The 19,733-nt window shown below is 50.5% G+C and overlaps 6 protein-coding genes across 6 annotated transcripts; 4 read left to right on the top strand and 2 right to left on the bottom strand.

The window, feature by feature from the left end:
* Window positions 1-459: 459 nt before the first annotated feature.
* On the bottom strand, window positions 460-1,044 carry MRS44_016290 (uncharacterized protein; the record flags this gene model as incomplete). Its single annotated transcript, XM_046277786.2, has 1 exon — window positions 460-1,044. One exon carries the CDS (start codon window positions 1,042-1,044, stop codon window positions 460-462), a length of 585 nt encoding a protein of 194 aa, XP_046125055.2.
* A 2,977-nt stretch (window positions 1,045-4,021) lies between these two features.
* On the top strand, window positions 4,022-5,587 carry MRS44_016289 (uncharacterized protein; the record flags this gene model as incomplete). Its single annotated transcript, XM_046282780.2, has 1 exon — window positions 4,022-5,587. One exon carries the CDS (start codon window positions 4,022-4,024, stop codon window positions 5,585-5,587), a length of 1,566 nt encoding a protein of 521 aa, XP_046125056.1.
* A 1,204-nt stretch (window positions 5,588-6,791) lies between these two features.
* Window positions 6,792-8,369, top strand: MRS44_016288 (uncharacterized protein; the record flags this gene model as incomplete). The annotated part of the gene is made up of 4 exons (XM_065617967.1): window positions 6,792-7,124; window positions 7,177-7,393; window positions 7,478-7,890; window positions 7,989-8,369. 4 exons carry the CDS (start codon window positions 6,792-6,794, stop codon window positions 8,367-8,369), a joined length of 1,344 nt encoding a protein of 447 aa, XP_065474039.1.
* A 1,342-nt stretch (window positions 8,370-9,711) lies between these two features.
* MRS44_016287 (uncharacterized protein) lies at window positions 9,712-10,839 on the top strand (the record flags this gene model as incomplete). Its single annotated transcript, XM_046271714.2, has 2 exons — window positions 9,712-10,295; window positions 10,353-10,839. The coding sequence occupies 2 exons, from the start codon at window positions 9,712-9,714 to the stop codon at window positions 10,837-10,839; spliced, it is 1,071 nt and encodes a 356-aa protein (XP_046125058.1).
* A 344-nt stretch (window positions 10,840-11,183) lies between these two features.
* On the bottom strand, window positions 11,184-12,960 carry MRS44_016286 (uncharacterized protein; the record flags this gene model as incomplete). The annotated part of the gene is made up of 3 exons (XM_046267947.2): window positions 11,184-12,149; window positions 12,204-12,587; window positions 12,649-12,960. 3 exons carry the CDS (start codon window positions 12,958-12,960, stop codon window positions 11,184-11,186), a joined length of 1,662 nt encoding a protein of 553 aa, XP_046125059.2.
* A 1,284-nt stretch (window positions 12,961-14,244) lies between these two features.
* Window positions 14,245-18,696, top strand: MRS44_016285 (uncharacterized protein; the record flags this gene model as incomplete). The annotated part of the gene is made up of 6 exons (XM_065617966.1): window positions 14,245-14,486; window positions 14,535-15,305; window positions 15,354-16,075; window positions 16,498-16,920; window positions 16,977-18,018; window positions 18,177-18,696. 6 exons carry the CDS (start codon window positions 14,245-14,247, stop codon window positions 18,694-18,696), a joined length of 3,720 nt encoding a protein of 1,239 aa, XP_065474038.1.
* Between the last annotated feature and the right edge of the window lie 1,037 nt (window positions 18,697-19,733).

Genomic DNA, 19,733 nt, shown 5'->3' with positions numbered 1-19,733 from the left:
GGGGGCGGGGGATTTCCATACGCAATATCATCGACTAGATACTTTGCAGTCAGGGGATGATTAATGAAAGGTGCTTGTCATGCTTGAGCTATCGACCTTGCGTTTTCTTTCTTGAGAAAATCTCTAATGACCATAGGAATGGGGTAACTTCTTGCACATCTCCCCAGATGTCAGTCATCTGTCGCGGAACCGTGTCAAATCCCGAAAGCTTCGGTGGCGATGCCAAGATGAAGCATCACCCCCATGGGGGCCGTGCGACGCCCTCGAGATGCCACTTGCCTAAACGGCTCTTTGAGAATTGTGGGGGTAGGGAGGTCCTCGGACGAACCCTGAAATGTCACATCATGCAAAGTGTTGACATGGTTGAGCCAGAGTCGTCAGTTCTAGGATGACAAATTCACAATGTGAGGTACCACGTTGTTACAGTGCGTGCTTGAGCCATAGATTCATTGTCTCTGTTTATGCAACTGCCTCGACGAGCTTCTTCTCAAATATCTTGTAATCAGTGGGCCCCGAAAGAAGCTTGGCCAGTTCAGGGTAGTCCTCGTCAAAACTGCCAAGCTTGACAACCTTGTAACCCAGTCGTTGGTACCACGCCTGCATCCTCTCCTTCCCAGCATGATGAAAGGTTTTCGGCACCAGCACTTCCAATTGCATGATCATGCATCCGCTCCTGCGGCATTCGGCTTCCGCGAACATGGCTAGTCGCCGCCCTAACCCAGCGCCCTGATGCTTGGCATCCAGTGCCAACATGCCGAACTCTCCTCGGCCGGGCCCGAGCAACTTGATGCACACGCAGCCAATGGGGTGGCCGGAATCCTCGAGGTACGCAACTGCGAGTTGCCCGTTGCGGATGAATTGGGCGACTTCGGTGGGAGAGGTGCGTTGGTAATTAGGTAAGAAGATGTCCCCTTCAGCCTCTGTATAGGCTGAATTGACAATACTGGCCACTGTCGCGGCAAAGGACTCATCGTCGGCGTGAGAGGAGGGCGGGATCTTGATGACAATCGCTACCTGCGACTCGTTGGCTGCTTCGTCCCCCATCTTGGCTCGTGCGATAACCAACAACTTCGATTACAAGGACGCTGCACTCAAATATATATGATTGAAACAAGTTTACAACAAAACATCAGAAATTGAGGATCAAAAGAGTACGGTGTTGTTCACAGGTTGTGAGACTTGTCTTACTCATAAAATCAAGGCTCGGATATACGAATATCCCACTGTGACTATCCACTTTGATTTGCATCTTTTTAATGCATTACGAAATCGAAACCGTTTTAAGAGACCATGTATTCTTAGCGGGGAGTTAGTTACAGGTCTGTTAGCATGACTAAGATTCAGATCCTTGTGTAACCTTCCATAGAATGCCAGGGAAGGGAATGCGAGAGATGAAAGGATCTTCCACTTTGGACAGTGTCAGGAGTCATGGATACAATGATTACATCAATCAAACTGGGTCTGGTCTCGGCATAGATACCAATCCCAGGATCGGTTATACGCGCCGGACCTATCGGTAGTGAGTGACACTGGTTGTTTTGATCTCATGCCAATAACATAGCGGGCCTTGATCGAAGCCCCTTCATGCTTCGGTTGATAAATTGATCGTCCCGGGCGCCAAAGTCTGACCCGGAATCACCAGGGGAAGTGGTCATGATAGATCCTCAAGCGTACGTTTCCGCACAACTTGATCACCCTAGTGTTGGGCCTAGGTCATTAGACACTGTTGGCAGATCAATCGAGTTACAGAAAATTCGTCAACTATTGAAATGGTGGTGTAGGGTGGCATGCTCCGTTCTCAAACCACACACACCACTTTCGTACGGCTCCATCAACGTGCAGACCAGAGTTGAGATGCAACTGCGCGGCAGCTCGCCCATAGCTAGGCTGGCTAGAATATTTCGAAACATTTGATCATCGAGTATCCTCCTATATAATTGGAGGAGACCATTTGTTAGCTGTAATCAAAGCCAGACTCTATGGTGTCCATGACCCTACCCTCCTAGCTGATGCGGCAGGACAGGACCCGGGAGGTCATTTTTGGTCTAGTTACTTCTATTGTCACAGACACAAAGAGAGCTCCAGACTTAGTAGCAAGGCACGCGAATAGAATCTTGGAGCGCCTTGACAGGACTCCCGTCGACGCGATTTACTGGCCACATGCGAGTGTCTGCTCGTGCGGCATAAGATACCGTGAACTCTCCCCCTCCCCTGAAACATGGCGTTATTGTAATTTATCCAGGGGAAAAAAAAAAAAAATACTTAGCGAGTGCTATTAATTGTATACGGACGGGAAGCATCATGAAAAGTCAGGCTATTTGATCTCGCGAAGTGCAATGAAGCTCTCCCCTTCTCTTTGCCCTCGCGCGTAGGTTGATCGGATCTCGGCCGGGAGCATCGCTCCTGGATTCTATCATCGGGCGATCTCCCGAACTGCTGTCGGTCGTTGACATAAAGTTCCACATGGGATTCATTGATCTTGCAATTGACTTCAAGCCGCACAGCCGCCCCTGAAAACGGTCGGCGCTCCACCTCAACTCTCCCACGTGAAGTTATTGAGAACCAAAAGCATACGGTAACATGCGTTCAGCGAGTTGGCCGAGGTTTCTGAGTTATGAGAAAGAATGGCATGAAAGGCCAGGGTGTCAGCAAACAGAATCATAGTGGTACGATTCTCAGATGACTGGGACAGAAACAACACTGGCCGTCACACACAGCTTGGCTTCATTCTGTGCCAGAATCCCGATCCTCGGACTTTCCCGTGATATCAGAAGCAAATATGCGAGCAAAGCCCCGAAACTTAGCTACGCTTAGTTGATTCGCATAGCGTGCTAGTTCGTCAGGCTAAGAAGTCTAGAAGCTCAGGTACCTGGTTGTCCATCTTGTTCAAGCCGTGCTGGAGGACATTGAGCTCACAGTACAGACTGATGGAATTTTTGCCTCATTTCAGAAAAGACCGGCTCTGTACCAGCTCCCATGGACCTGTAGGGTGAATACCATTGAGTTTGGACTCAACTCGTAGTATTCTCATCTTGGGGAAATGATCTACAGCCGCTCTCAGGCCGCGGTTAACCGTCAACGAGAGAAAGGTCACTAAAACTATAATGTGCAAATTTTCAGGAGTGACGTCGAATAGCAGACCAAAGCGAGCATCGAGAGACAGGGTATCCCTGAGATGGATAGATGAACACACGGCATCGGCGAGCTCAATATCTCGCTCGCTAAAGCTCTCGTCAAGCCTCTGATTGAAGATTACGTAGTCAAGAAAGCGTCTCGACCGGCAGTGATGGTGTGGCGTCTAATACCCCTCAGACAACGTTTCAAAAAAAAGTCATCGTGGGTTGTGCTCCAATGGCGCCTCCCGTCCGGTTACATCCGTACGCGCCCTTACACGGCCCTGACTTAATAGCGGGAGCGTTAATCATCGTATCCCCTCAAACTACATGCTTCATACAACTGATATTTGAAATCAATTGACCGTCTCTGACGAGACCCTACCATTCGGGACAACGGAAACCAATGCTGGATCGCCATCCTCGTGCGGGGACGCCATCCACGTCCCCCGCAAACTCTCTTGACAAGTGACTTTGCAAAGGCTGACATGGCGGAGGAATCGAGTATCTCGGCGTTCTGGGACTCAACATGCATGTACACTCGCGTTAAGCCGTGAGTAAGGCCGAGCGAGCCGTCCAAGCCATGCATCTGGTTACTGAGAGCAGTGTACACGTGAAGATCAAGACAGTATCAGGCCATGAGACTTGATGAAACCCGGCCAAGGGCAACTACGACTGCGGAGAGAGTTGTATTAGGTGCAAATGTGATTCATCGCTGACAATGCGGCGTCTCGCCATGACGCGGATCTCATGTGTGCTGTTTACAGTTGGTCAAGGGGAATATCTATATCTATCTCCTCCCGTTGACTCAGAACTTCCAGGACACAAACAGCTCAGACACAGCTACTTGTCTATTCATTGCAACAATTACTCTCAAAATCTTTTTCCCAACATTCACTACTGTCAACATGGGTGACCTTCGTTTCTCTTCCTCTTCCTCTGGTTCTCAGGACAACAGGACCTTCAACATCGACCCCTACACCTTGGTCGAGGCCCTTCTCGGCCAGAAGCTCGAGAAGCCCTCGGATGGCCTTCAGGCCGACTACGAAGAGGTTCCCGAGGTGACACCCATGTCCTCTCGACGTGGCAACAAGATGCACCCCGACTCTCCTCCCAAGGACATCAACGTCGGAGCTGTCAACCCTTATGCTCTTTGCGAGGCTCTCATTGGACGCAAGATTGACAAATACTCGCCGACCTCGGCCACCATCCTGTCCAATGTCTTGCAGACGGACTACGATGAGCTCTTTGACATGAAGCACAACTCTGTGCTCTTTGCCGGACTCAAGCTCGATGAGAAGGACCGCAAGGCGGAGCGACTCAACGAGAAGGACATGAAGATCCTCAAGGAGCGTGATCTCATGACCCCTGATCTCTCCGAGATTGAGAGGCTCGACGACCTCGAGCACCTCGGCCTCAAGGACTTCGCCAAGATGAAGGTCAAGATGGCCCGCATGCAGAACGGCAAGATGCACCTCGTCCTCAACGCCCACTCTATCGGCAGGACCGTGTCAAACCGCGACTTGACCATGACCATCAACGAGCTCGTCAGCGAGTATCGAAAGCAGGGTGGCCACTGGAGCCCTCCCAACGGTACCTGGCGCGACATGTACGACCGCCTGTTCCAGGACGTCAACAAGCGACTCATTGGTGACATCGCCATGTTCCGACTTGGCGAGGAGAGAATCGCCATGCACGGCTTTGACGACCCCACTCAGGGCTGCTCGAGCAACAGCTGGCTGATTGCTGCTCTCTTCTCCGTCTTCTGGGCTGATCCCTCTTGCATCAACCGGGCTACCAGGGTCCACCACGACCAGAACCAGAAGAGGAAGCTTGCCATCAAGTTCCACGACAAGGGCGGACACAATAACTCCAAAACCGAGACTGTTGAGGTCAACTACGAGATCCCCATCAACAACTCGAACAACGAGCCCATCTACTGCCGCTCCAGCGACGGTGCCGACATCTGGCCTTCCCTGTACGAGAAGGCCTTTGCCAAGTGGATCACTGGCAGCAACTCTGAGCACCCCGATATCACCAAGACTCACTGTGGTGACCCCGTCAAGGCCATGGCCCAGATCAACGGCCAGGACCCCCACTACTTCCAGACTGAGAAGCACTCTGCCTGCAGCCTCCTTGGCCTTGTCCGCCAAAACTGCGTTAACTTTAAGACCATTAACCCCATGACCGCCTGGACCTATGCCACCGGCGACATGTACCAGGGCAGCAACATCGTGGCCAACCACGCCTACTCTGTCCTCGGCTACACTTTCAAGGGTGACAAGCAGTACATCGTCCTCCGCAACCCATGGGGTGTGACTGAGCCCCTCGGCCTCAACAGCTATCCCGACCTCCTTGAGCGCCTGACCCCTGATCAGTGGCACCCCGCTGCCATGCTCGACCACGGTGGTCTCTTTGCCCTCGAGGCCCGCGCTTTCAAGCACTGCTTTGCCTGGATCGGTATTGCCGACTAAGCGAACACACCTTGACTGGTATTTCCGACCCTGAAACGAGGCAGTCGATGACCCAAAATTCCACTTCGTCGTCTTCCGTCGACCCAACAAGCTGGGCCAATCATTTGGGTTTTCCTTTACAAAACTTCTCTTGGTGATTTTCATGTGACCACACTCCTTACTTATCCTTCTTGTTTGGTAGTCTAGGTTTGGTAGTTGGTTGTCGGGTCGGGGACTAGTCTGGTTCGCAATACAACCATGCTTGCAATTGCACGTCATTGATCTGGTGATTTTCTCGAATTGAAAAGTGAATTCAGTACTCAACTACATATGTCTTAGCAAGATAACGGGGTCTTATGATTAAAGATGTGAGAAGAAGTTCTCGCCAGCAATAGCCCAGATGTTGCTTATCACGACTGTTCAGTATTCTCCTCAGTGCCTCGACATGAAGCACGGCCACAGTCAAAGGCATTGCTCGGAGAGTTCTGAATCATGAAGAAACAGATATGAACATACTCTAACTTGTATATACTCGCGACAGATGGTGGACACGTTCCTGAGCAAGTGGTTCTCATCAGCTTCTGCCATAGAGCAGAGAAGAGGGGGTAAATTGATCAAACATTGGCTTACCTAGCTGCCAGGTATCATCCATGAGCATCAGAATTGGTGTATAATTCCAGCTTGTGGCTTTTGCGCCATGCAGCTTCTTAGTTCCAATGGATCAAGATAATGCCTCGACCTTACTCTTGTGCTCATTATCGACGTTGAGCCCATTCGGCTTCTCCGGACGCAGTCTGCTGCAGTGTCAGCCACTAGCGTTATCCTCGACCTCAGCTCTCGCTTGGGCAATGCGTTGAAGATTGCCTCCATTCTCGGTTTTTTATTTGCTATCTATTTATCCTCCCCCGTCTTGGCGCTGCCTGATTGAGTATCAATTGCCTCTAGTTCGTAGCTGAATATCCACCTGTCAAACCTGTCAGACCTGTCAGATTGGTCCCGCCATGAATTCCCATGTCATCTTCCAATAGTGCATCGCTTCGCTAAGCAGCCCTGCCGGGGAGGGCTGCATTCGGCAGTTTTCAGCTGCTTGGCGTACAGCTACAACAACGAAGCAGATATTTGGAGACCCATATGTGAGTGAAAGGACAGGCTTTAAAAGTCGTGGGTGCTCGGTTCAGAGCCACTGAATTTGAACATCACCATTCTAAGAGTAAGCAGAGCCAAGATGAGGCAATTCGCTTTCATCCAATACGCTTTGGCCGCGCTATTCTTTTCTCTTGCTTCTGCAGCATCAACAGCGTCGACATGCTTTCCCGCGAAGAAGATAGCGGCTCAGCTGGGTCCCATGCTGTCTGCTGATGCCGAGATTTACATCCCGAACCAAGCAGATTTTGTCGATGTCAGCCTGAGATGGTCCAAGTTTGCTGCTCCATCGTATGCGGCATACGTCAAAGTGGCCAGCGAAGAGGATGTTCAGGCAATTGTATGCTACAGCAGCCCTTGGTTCTCTCCCTCCTCTGCCTTGGAGGAGAATCACGGTGTCAAAGTCGGGCACAAAGTGTTGAGTCGATTTATTACGGAGCCTCTCGCTAACTTGTGGCTTTTGACAGGTTCGATATGCCAACAAGAAGAACATCCCTTTTCTGACTGTCTCTGGAGGCCATGGTTGGACTTCGCAACTGCAAAGAATGCAGCATGGTATTGGAATATCTACTCAGAAGCTCAACACCATGAAGTTATCAAGAGATGGCAAGACAGTCAGTCTCGGCGGAGGAGTAAAAAGTGGGCAGGTTGAAAGGTTTCTTTCTGCCCAAGGCAAGCGTTCAGGTGAGTACAGCCGACTCTCAGAGGGCTTCTGACCTAGGCCTTATCAATTAATTATTTGTACTGACTTTTGATCTCCACATCAAGTGACCGGTGTCTGCGAGTGCACCGGCCTCATGGGTGTTGCCCTTGGAGGCGGCCATGGCACCCTGCAGGGACACTACGGCTTACTTACTGACCAGATTGTCGCTGCCCGCGTTGTGCTAGCCAACGGGAAAGCCGTCACAGTCTCCAAAATAAAAAATTCTGATCTCTTCTGGGCCCTCCGGGGAGCCGGTCACAACTTTGGGATTGTTACAGAGGTCACTTACAAGGTGTACGATGCCCCTGCCAAAGACAACTGGCTTGTCAAGACCTTCATTTACCTCCCTGATCAAATCGGGGCTTTCTATGAAGTTGCGAACAAAGCCATCGCAAACGGGTATGGCGTTGATCGGCAGCCAGCAGGCATGCTTGTCGCCTCCCTGTACACCATCGTTCCTAATGTCGACCCAAATACGGTACGTGGGAATGTCTTATTTCTTCACTTGTTTCGGACGCGCAAGAAACCCCCACTTACAAGGCTTGAGCATCATCATCGCTGACAAAGATCCAATAGCCAGTACTACTCTTTCTCATGGTGTACGATGGCTCAGAGAAGGAGATGGCACCACATGCCAAGCCTTATCTAGACCTCAAGCCAGTTTTCAACAGCACCCAGGAGATCTCCTACGGTGAGATCTCTGCCGTCTTTGCGTTTGACGATAACTCTGTCGCGTGCCAGAAAGGCATCCGCACACAAGGCTACTCCCTGAACCTCCAGAAGTATCATGTCCCGACTCAGCGCGCTGTGTATGATGAGTTTAGCAAATTCATAACGAAGAATCCCGACTTCAAGCGCAGCTATGTCATATTTGAGGGATACCCCCTTCAAGGAGTGCGGGCAATCGATGCATCGACTACTGCGGTAGCAGATCGAGAGAGCAACATTATTGCGTAAGTCAGACTCAAAAGGATGCGTAATGTGGCCCTGCTTTAACAAGTCATCTATAGTCTTTTCTCTCTTCTCTATTCATCCCCAAAAAATGACAAAATTGCCGCTAAAATTGGCACAAAAGTCAGGGGTTTGTTGCACAAGGGGACCAGCGAGAGAGACATGAGTGTTTACATTGGATATGCAAGGGGCACCGAGACTGCTCAACAGGTCTATGGAAGCGATGGCGTCCGTTTGAGGAAGTTGAAAGGTTTAAAACAGAAGTATGACCCCCACGGGAGATTCAGCTTCTATGCGCGTATAGAGTGAAGGGCCCTGCAGCTCCGGCCGGATTCCATATTGGGTGCGAATTAAAGTTTAAGGGGCGATCAGGGGTTTCATCCTTCATCTCTACACCATGAAGAACGCACGGATAGCGGTCACAGGAGTCGTGGAAACAGGATGAAGATTGGGGAACAGACCAGTTTTCAAGTCGGCTATTTGTTTAACCAGACGGCTCTACCTTCATAGGTGCTCTTCAATAAGCCGACAGTCTCAGATGGCATGATTTAGTGTTTATCATGGGGGTTGCAATTGAGCACAGAACCATGACAAAGATTTACCACCACTAACTTGCTTTCCAACACGCAAGGTAGAGAGCTATCCTCACCGATTGTTACCCTACGGAGAGCAAAGAAAGCCCGGCTAAGGCGTCATTAGAGTCAAGATGATTGCTTAGTTCAGAAAAGCCTCAAGCTTGCAATACCCGCGCGGCTCACCTCCGAGGCTGTTACCTCTAGTTACCTGGCTTATTGGTTGTTTCACACCAAGTAGAAGATCAAGGACAAATTTTCTCCGTGGTTCGAGCCCGCTAAGGATTGCCACTTATGCTTAAACACCAGCGTTTAAAACAAGGCAAATATGCTCTCCGTCATGTTTATGAAAGAATTTTGTAAGCAAAGCGCATTGTACTTGTGTCCTCGAGCCACTGCAAGGAAGAAGCACTGTTCCTTCTAGGCCAAACAGAGTATCTTAAGCCGTTGTCTAATTATTGTGATACATGCCAGGCCTGGAGATCCACACCTTCGGCCAACGCCGAACGGGCATTCGTCGTGCCCAGAAACACAGCCCACGATGGTTGCATTGACGCGTTTAAATCAAGCGGGTCATCCCGCTCGGCTGTCGTAGATCTTACGCGGCAGCTTATTGATCACCATTGCCAAGGCAAGCAGCATTGCGGGATATCCCTTTAGATGCTTGGCAGAGGTCAGCGGTGTAAGTCAGAATAAAAGAGCAATGTCGTCACCCTTCGTTGCCATTGAACACTCATCACTTTGTTCTCAATCAGGAGTTCATTCAGTCGTTGATCATGATTCGCTCACTTCTTACCATTGCCCTGCTGGGTAGCCAAGCCCTCGTCAATGCGGCGGCGACAAAGGTCGAAAAGCGCAGCATTGATGAGATTCACAAGGCAGCCCTTGCTGAGGGCGGTGTTGTGACCCTCTGGCACGGCGGTGACGAGGCCAATTCGCGAGACGACTTGAAAACGGCCTTCGAGCAGCGATTCCCTGGCATGACCCTCAATGTCACTGTCGACTTGTCCAAGTACCACGACGGCAAGTTGGACAAGCAGATCGCCGAGAAAAATGTCCAGGTGGACAGTATCATCCTCCAAACCCTACACGACTACCCTCGATGGGCCTCCCAGGGTGCCCTGCTGGATTACGCCCCTCTCGGCTGGGACAAGATTCACCCCAAGTTCAAGAACAAGGGAAACGCTTACCACTACGGAATGGCCATCATCGCTTGGATTGGCCAATGGAGATCCGATAAGCTCCCGGGAGTTGAGGGACCTATTGAGTGGGAGGACTGGGTGCGTCCCGAGTTCAAGGATAAGCTTGTCCTCACTTATCCCAACGACGACGACGCCGTCCTCTTTGGCTTTGATCTCATGTGAGTATTCAGTGGTCCAGTAAGGCTTAGAAAGAGTCGCTTATATATCATATTTAGCATCAAGGAGCTCGGAACTGAATGGCTTGATAAGCTCCTTGCCTTGAACCCTCGCTGGGTTCGTGGCACCAGATCCCCGAGAACCCTCCTCACCCGCAACGACACCGAGTGGGCTGCCACCTTCACCGCATCCGGCGGCCTCAGCCCTGTTGCTCCCTACAACATCTCCTTCCCCGTCAAGGGCCGCTTCGTCTCTTGGCCTCAGGCTGGTGCTATTCTGAAGGATGCTCCTCACCCTGAGGGAGCTAAGCTTCTACATAGCTTCATGTTGAGCAAGGAGTTTCTGGAGCCCCGTGGCAGCTGGACCGTTCGCCAGGATATTGCGCCCCCTAAGAACTATCCTTCTATCCTTGAGATGCCCGGAACTGACCCTACAGCTTTCGGCAAGTGGATGTCGGACCGAGCGGCTGTTGAGAGGCTCAGATTCTATCTTGAAGATCGTATTGGAACTGCTCAGGGTGTCAGCCCGCTTGTTGACGATATCTAGTAGCATCGTTGTTTTCATTCATAGTTAGTAGTTTTGCATCTATAAAAGCGTATGTTTGGAGATTTAATACTTGATCCTTGTGTGCATCTACGTGCTCAATATCTCCACAATCAGTTACGGTCCATCCACAGATTCCCTTGAGCCTGGAGAGAGGAAATAAGTCGATCATTGGCGTGTATGTTGGTAGGTCGAACTGCGAATTGACCTACCAAATTTATTTCATACACCTTGCTCATTCTAATGATCAAGTGTGTAAACGTACGGAAATATATTTGACTCTATGGAAGCCGTGGACCAACATCCCCGCCTCACCTATCGTAACGCAACGCCGTAAATCCGACACTCTATAGATGAGGAAACATCTGAAGCCATGCTGGCGAGAGAAACACACCTAGAGGAACAGATCTCAAGCTCAAAAAAGACTCAAGCACGATATAGACCCTCGCAACGATATACATCACCAAGACAGGAATGTTGAAACAAATCAAAGCATAGAATCCGGTATCCCAATAGTCGGACTCACCCCTCTTCTTTGATTTCCCATCTTCTGCATCTTCCCCGTCTCTTGGGCGGTTGGTGACGGTCCGATAGTTGATAAGTTCGACCAGTCCCATAAAGGCAATATCTATGATGAACATGACCGGGGATGCGCAAACAATGAAGAGGCAGCAAATCTTCCAGAAAAGACCCTCAAAATGGCTTGGGAAGGTCCATTTCCATGCTGCTAGATGGACACCGCCGTAGCATGCGGGAAGAAGCAGCGCCAGGCCAAGAATGGCGACGTGAAAGTTCACTACCAGGTTCCGTTCACGGTGGCTGAATGGATACTCGCGAAAGTCCTCTGGCTTCTCAAACTCGTCAAGACGACTGAGGTAAAGAGCCTGACAATCCGTCTTTCCCTGCCCCATGAGTTCAATCTCTTCTTCCATGTGTGGCGCGTCAAACTTGGGGCCGGTCCCACGAGCAAGCACCTCACAGTCTGCGTAGGGAAATGCACTGAAAATGGCATTCCATCTTTCGAGAAACTGTGCAGTGACCTCCAGCTCTCTAGAACTTGTGTGGAGGGCCAAACCAGACAACAGGATATCGCCTTGTCGCATGACTGATGAGTGTTCCGGGCTAAACCATAGCATAGATGCCCGATCGCTGGCTAGCCTGAGGGGAGTTATCGGCCGTTCAGCAGACCATGGCGGGAAGATGGCCAGTTCGTTTGACCAAGAAGAGTAGAACTGTTGTTGAACCATCGCTGCGGCCTCCCCAAGGAACTGGCTTGGATTCACCACCTCTGGCTCCTGTACGTTGAGTGGTTTCTGGGGAGTTCAGTCAGTGACCGAAACGAAGAATTGGGCCAGAGGTCAACATACCTGGAACCAACAGGCGTAAAGAAACACGGCACAGATAACGTGCACCACAGTATGTATCTCCAGCAACGTCAAGGGGAGATCATTCATGTAGCGCGTGACGCACTGAGTAACCATCCAAAGAATCTGTGTCAGAACAAGAGCCTTCTGGATGTAATCTGCTTTGCTTTTGTCATCAATCCGTTTCCTTGAAATGTACAGCCAATGCCCTTTCTCGGCCAGCCGGATGAGGCCACGGGGACTAATAGATGCTGTCCGAGGGGATGGCATATTGGCAAAACGAGTATAGGCACTGGGATCCAGATCCGGCAATGAGAGGATTTCTTCCACGTCAATGTGAACGCCTAGCATCACGACGAAGAAGGCATATTTCAAGTCGAAATTGAACTAAGGTAATAGTCAGCAAGAAAGCCGATAGCATATATCAGAGAAACAGAGTAGCGCCTACAGATTTGTCTACTGTATCGCTCCGACTCTGGAGGTTGCGGAGCTTGCGCCGAAGCGCCCAAGCCCGCTGCAACTGGTCAGCAGCCATGTACAGCACAATCTCGGGCGCGAAGAGGGTCAAGGCGACCCATTGCGTTTTAGACCATAGGATTTGATACCAAGCCGTCTTCTCGGGTACGTTGAGGTGCAAAGCAGTGTAAATGCACGCCACAAGAGTGAGGAGACAGCTCTGGAGGATATCCATTGTACCTCGGACATTGGGGGGAGTTGACCCAGTTAGGGACGACGATACCGCGAAGGGCGCTAGTGTCATTCTGATGGGGAAATAGGACGGTCCATGGCGAGCTTATTGTCGAGTTGTCGTCTGATGGCGCCATGAGAGTTCGTTTGCTTCCGGCTCAAGCTTAGAAGTTTGAGGGAATTTCTTCAAAGCCAAAAGGAGCCGAAGAAAGGAAGGAGGCTGAAAGCAACATGAGCCACCCTGCCACGTACGGGAGTTTTCAGCTGCCAAGAGAAGGTGATTCTAGACCTTGGGCTTTTTCTGCACGTTTCAGAACAAGGCTGCGAGTGGCGTTGAGTACGCAGCCAATGAGGAAGACCAATGCCTACCAGCCTCGATTGAGGTCAGGGATAAGGAGACATGGCTGCCGGGCGATTTCGGTGGAAGGTATCTAGAGATTTGTTAGGTATGCGACATGAGAGACTCGCCTTCTTGTGAGGACTTGACAGAAGAATGTTAATGACTGGAGGTGGAGTTGGCGAGGGTAGCCCAGATGGGGGAGGCGGGATATGAGATTCAGCTGCAGAGGATCCAAGATATTATAAATCGTTACTGCTATGATCGAGCTAGAAAGCGTTTTGGTCTCGGTTTCTCTTTCTATGGATGTCATCTTCATTTAGGTAGTGATTCTGGCAAGCCGATGTCGCATCTTTACTGTTCACCCCTTCTTTTCTCCTGGCGTGGACTCCAGGAATTACTAACTGAACGCCGGACAGTTCAAGCTATTAATAATCCCAAGTCCAAATGTTGACGTTTCTCTCCCCTAGAATGGCCCGTAACTTCAAACAGTCGTGGTCTTTTGCCCCAGACTCCAGCATCCCCTGAAGGGATGGTCACGTGATCTGTGCCACCAGCAGAGGCAGGGTGTTGGTCAAGATGAGACACAACGCCACTGGAGGCATCATGGCTTCCTTTTTGGGCAATATGGTAGTTACAGCTCTGTCTCTCCATCATGTTTTCGGATGTACACAAGCAGTAGGTATCTCACTTTGCTCTGACCCACAAGAGGGGATAGGAGTAGATGGCAGATTGCAAAAGTCCAAGTCCAGGCTGGCTGCGAGTGACAGTACGATACTTAGAACCCTTGAGCTGGAGATTTATAGATAGTAAGCCATGTTTTCCTCAGAATCTCTTCAACATATACACTACATGGTACAGGTCCCGTCCCAATCCTACCCCGTAAGCAGCGGAGCCGGACCCTTGGTGGGGTTAAGCTTTTGCACGGATTGGGATGCTAGCAACGAGATCTTACGCTGAGTGCTTGATAATCAGACCCCTGGTCTTTTCTCTCCTCTGATCACTTCACCGCTCCATACAATGAATACAACGGCCATCGCTGCTACGACAGGCTTTGTTGCTGAGACGAGCTCGTACGGCAAAGTGCTGGTGTTTCTCGTGCTGCCATGTCTCCTTACATACGCCTATACCTCGTACGGCAACAAAGGGTACCGCCATGACCAGGCATCTCGGGAACCACCGAGGGTTCCGTACTGGGTCCCCGTCGTCGGCAACACATTTGGGTTTGCCTTTGACACGGAAAAATTCCTCTTTTCCGCCATGTAACACTCCACCGCGCCCCTTTTGACGCTTTTCCTAACAATCCCTAGATCCAAGTTTGGCAATGTTCCGCTTCGACTCCTGATTGGGGCCGAGCCCATGTACTATATCCCTCACGGCCAACCAATCCTTGATCTTTTCAAGGCGTCTCGCCATTTGACGACCAAGTCCCTTGGTGTTATGACCATTCGAAACGCATTTGGTTGTCCACCTGCAGATGTCAAGATTTATGCAGACGACGAGTCTGGGACAGATGCAAAGCCTGCGCCTGGCTGGGAGCACGTCGATCCTTCACAGCGACTGCACTTTGTGCACCATCGCGACTTACACACACTTCTAGCGGGAAGTTCGTTACATGCTCTTGAAGAAAAGTTTGTGGAGGCATTGTCAAGGAGTATTTCAAACGATTCAAAGTTTAAGGAGGACGAATGGACGGAAGTGAGCGACTTGTACGCCCTATTCAGGGACTACCTCTTCTGTGCTGCACTTGAAGCCTTCTGTGGTGAAAAGTTCTTGGAGCTATCCCCGGATTTCCCAGAGGATTTTTGGGTGTTCGATCATCATCTTCCAAACCTATTCAAGAGGCTCCCCAAATGGCTCATTCCCAAGAGTTTTCGCACGAGAGACAAGGCGCTTGAAGGAGTGCTGCGATATCACAAATATGGGCGAGAACAATTTGACTTCACTGACGATGATGTCTTGAAAGGAGAATGGACGCCCGAGTTTGGATCACGACTTATGAGGGCGAGACAGAAGATGTTCTTGATGACTGGGTTTTCTGTGCAAGGCGCGGCCGCCCTTGATCTAGGCATGCTGTGGGGGTAAGTTCTGTCCTCTCCTCCGATTATCTCGATGCTAACGTGCCCCAGTGTGAATGCTAATGCCATTCCCGCTGCCATGTGGATGCTACTTGGGGTTCTCCTCGACGACCACATCAAAGATCGCCTCATGGCTGAGATCGATCCTGCATTCACTGCATCTTCACTGTCGTTCGACAAGGACATACTCTGCTCAGGACCACTCCTCAACTCCATATACTGCGAAACCCTCCGTGTTCGAGTTGCCGCACCTGTGGGTCGGACGTCGTTGATCCCGGATCTCAAGTTTGGGAAGTGGAAATTGAAACAGGGTGTGACAATGCTTTCAACATCGTGGATTGGAGGCCATGATACTAAGTTCTGGAACGCTGGTAGAGAGTTCCCTGACGGGTCTGTAGAGCATCCTGTGGATTCTTTCTGGGCCGAAAGATTCCTTCAGTATCCAGATGACCCGTCAAGCGGACCAGTTCGCAACCCATCCGTCAAGGCCCCATTCAAGACTAAGAGACGCACACCGAAGGACGATCGAAATGCCCAGGTTGTAACAGATGGCACGCAGGGATATTGGTACCCATATGGTGGAGGAACCAAGATGTGCCCTGGTCGGTTCTTTGCTACTCAGGAGCTGAAGGTCGGGGTTGCCATCATGCTTCGTGCATATAAGATTGAGTTGCTCGATCATGAAGCAGCTACCAAGATCGGGCCCAATATGGACTACTTTCCTTTTGGTACCATCCCTCCCAATGGCAAGGTTGCCGCTCGAATTAGGCGTCGTAAACTGGAGTAAGAAGACTTGGACTTACTTATATTTTCCGCTATGCTTTAGGTAAATGCAGACAATGCCGTGTTCCATGCCGTGTTCTGATGTTGCTCGATGTGTAGCTCAATCCAAGGGTCAAGAAGGGTGGGGGGCACGTCAAGCCCTCACGAATGCCCTGCGACTACTCGAGTAGATAGACTAAGTCAATATAAACGGTAACCAAAGCAATCGGCGTGTCGAATATCACAAACCCTCAAGGCAAAGAAACGCCAAAGTGTCAGCCAAGTCATACGACCAAAACCCAAGTCCATCGTGGCTGTGCTATCCTATCAGAATAAACCCCTCAACATCTGCAGATCCAATGTTTCCCCGCCCTCATTTCTTTGCCATGTCAACTGTCAGCCCTATGAACCAAAACACACTCTCCGTCTATAGCGATACCCACCATGCCATCCCAACTGTGCCACCGCTGTCGCGTCCTTGAGATCGACGACTCGGCAGTTGGGACTATCAAGTCCATCTTGAGGGGGTCGGTGGAGTATCTTGACTACAACCGACAAGGCGCAAGCAGGCAGCCAGACCCTATTCAGCTCGACTACCTCCTAGAAGATACCTTACCAGATCTCGGAGTACTGCAATTCTCAAGGACTGATGGGGGGTTACCTTGTGACTTCTGCCAACTCCTTCGAGACTGTATCTTGGATACCAGACCTGAGGACTCGGTCTGGGCAGGCAAACTCAACATTCGTCTTCAATACATCTTCAGAGAGGGGATCCCTGAAGCATTGCGCGCCTATTGGGAACCACCAGTCGGGACTGAATCGTTTCCCCAAGGCGTACTTTTTGCTTTAGAAGGAGGTCCACGAAAGTCCCCCTCCTCCGTCGTCCAAGCAGCAAACACTAACAAGCAACAGCCCAGATCAAAAGCTGGCTACGATTAGCCTATTCAAACCCTATTCGCGAGGCTTTGGACGCAGAGACTATCACGATGTTTCAAGGTGCAGCCGCACGGAGCGGCCAATATTACCCAATGATGGAGAAAGTGGGATCGTTCTGGCCATCCAGGTTGATCAAGATTGAGGGTTCCCCATCAAACAGAAAGCTCAGCCTAGTCCTTCGCCATGAGATTGAGAAGTCTGAGGACCCAAGCAAGACCAAAGCTGGATACGCCGCTCTGAGCTATTGCTGGGGAACAGCAAAACATGCTGCCAAACAAGCAAAAACATTTACAACCACATTGGCGCAAAGACGAGGTGACATACCCGAGTCTGACCTGACTGCGCTGATCCGTGATTCGATCACCGTCTGCCAGAGCCTGGGTATCACATACCTCTGGGTGGATGCCCTGTGCATTTTACAGGACTCATTCGAAGACTGGTCAGTGGAGTCCATGGCGATGTCAGAGATCTACGCAGGCTCTGCCATCACGATTTGTCCACTGGATGCTCAACACTGCGAGCACAGCTTTCTTTCTCGGCGGCTGGACTGTCAAGTCGAAGTTCCTTTTACTTCAAAGCTCAGGCCTAGAATCACAGGGACATATACACTACGATATGCCGGAATGGAATTGAGCAACCCTGCCGACGACGAGATACCATCGCCTCCAGACTCTTTGGACAGAGTATTGAAGAACTCGCCATGGATGAAACGCGGTTGGACGTGTCAGGAAATGCAGCTCTCCAGGCAGATGCTTTGTTTCGGAAAGACCAGAACCTGGCTCCTGGGCACTCTCAACGCCACCACCGAAAAGGGTGATTCTGAAGTCCCCAACCCAACTATCTTGCCAACTATTTCCGAAGAGTTGTTCTCAAATGGTCTTTCTGATCGTCTGAAGGCTGCACAGCTGTGGATGTTTCTTGTCCAGGACTATACCAGTCGGCAGCTCACATACCGCAAGGACACGTTCCCAGCCCTGTCCGGTATTGCCAAGATATTTGCCAAGAGCCTCAAGGACGAGTATGCCGCTGGGCTCTGGAAAAGAATATCTTGCGTCAGTTGATATGGACCATCACACAGGAGGAGCTCCTATCACAATCCACGTTGCCTTTCCAAAGTTTAGCGGGCTTGCTGGGGCATCTCTCTGACCCGAGAAACTGTTATGGTCCATCTTGGAGCTGGGCAAGCCGATCTCTCGCTGTTGAGTACAACTCAGACACCGATGCTGCATCAACCCTTCGAGACGAAATCGAGGAAATTAGCGTCCACACAAAGGTCGAAGGCCCCAATCCATTCGGTACTGTATCAGGGGGCACTGTTAGGATCCGGACGAGGGCGAGAAGCTTGGATTTCTCCAAAGCTAGGCCATACGATGAGGCTAAATTCGAGTTGAATGGTATATGCCATTGGGTCGTGCCATTCGAGAAAGAGGAAGTCCATTGTCATTTGGACTGGATCACCAAAGAGTTACCAAAGGATCTGAGCAACGCTCGCGTCGTCCTATTGCTCAGCGCAACGGACTGGCTAAACGACGAAACCGATACGGACAACCAGGTTTTGGGTCTGATCGTTTACCCTCTTGACAAACTCCAGAACACTTGGGTACGGATTGGAACTTTTATTTGTGGTGGTCGCCCTGGTACTATCGGCATGAACCTGTTCAAAGGTTGTACGATTGAGGGGACAACCATCCTCTGAACCGTAAGAACAGTATGGCCGCTGGCGTCTCTCAGGAGAGAACCATAGATTACCTAGGGGAAATGAGTTGTGAAACCAGAGTTTGGATTAAGTAGATCTCAAGACCAGCCTCAATGCTTGCCTCGTGAGTTGCAGATGACCTCAGACCACTCATGATCACCAGAATTTCCACAATTAATGACTTGAGCACATTAATTTATTAGTCCTGCGGTTGGCCTATGCAGTTGTTGGTTCCAGTTGAGCCTGAATCGCATGTCGACGGCACAACACCAATTTCACGCTGAGTTGGCCGTTGTTATCCACTTGTTGGTTTCAGATTGCCCCATCTGCATGTTAATTGATGAATTTCAGACACAGAAGATGCGGCTGGGGTTATTCTTTTATCCAAGGCATAACAAAAGTGCTCAGTCGCACAGTCCGGGCTTCTTCCTGGTTGGTCTCAGGTTCATTAATTGCTGGAGCTATCACTTTCACCTCACCGGCCAGGCTCGTCTTTACCCACTTCTAAAAACTTGATCACATCATACTCATTGAATAGCTCATTAGACAGCTTTGCCAATATCTGCTCCCCCACTTCGTCTGAGGTACATTGCTTAACGGGGCAATGGCCGTGTGCCTCGTCGCTCTGGCCTCTTCACCGCTTCGCTTTCACCCAAGCTTGCTCTCAAACATGTTAAGCCACAGCCAGCTCTTACGTGTGTATAAGCCCTATACACTAAGGCCAGAGAATGGCATTGGCCTTCCTTTTATGTGTTCCAGTCCTCCCGCCCTCACGCCAAGTATTTCCAGGAGACATGAGCTGGAGAAGTGGGATCTGCCGTCACGTAGAGTCGGCAACCATATCCGCTCCAACCTTTGGCCAAATTCTTATTGATAAAGAGTGAAACATCTGCTGCTGAGTTTGCTCCACAGAGTCTCCGTGGATTGTAAATGCGGCTGTGATCAGACTCCGCTCCCCTGCTGGCAATGGGGGCCGAGTACCAACAACCCTCCGCCCTACGACCAAGGGAGATGCCAGCTAGGACGTCACATGCACC

Source organism: Fusarium solani, assembly GCF_023522795.1.
Source record: "Fusarium solani strain SB1 chromosome Unknown bctg00000012, whole genome shotgun sequence".
NCBI lineage: Eukaryota > Fungi > Ascomycota > Sordariomycetes > Hypocreales > Nectriaceae > Fusarium > Fusarium solani.
Note: the sequence above shows the minus strand (reverse complement) of the source record. Positions and strands in the feature narration are given on the sequence as shown.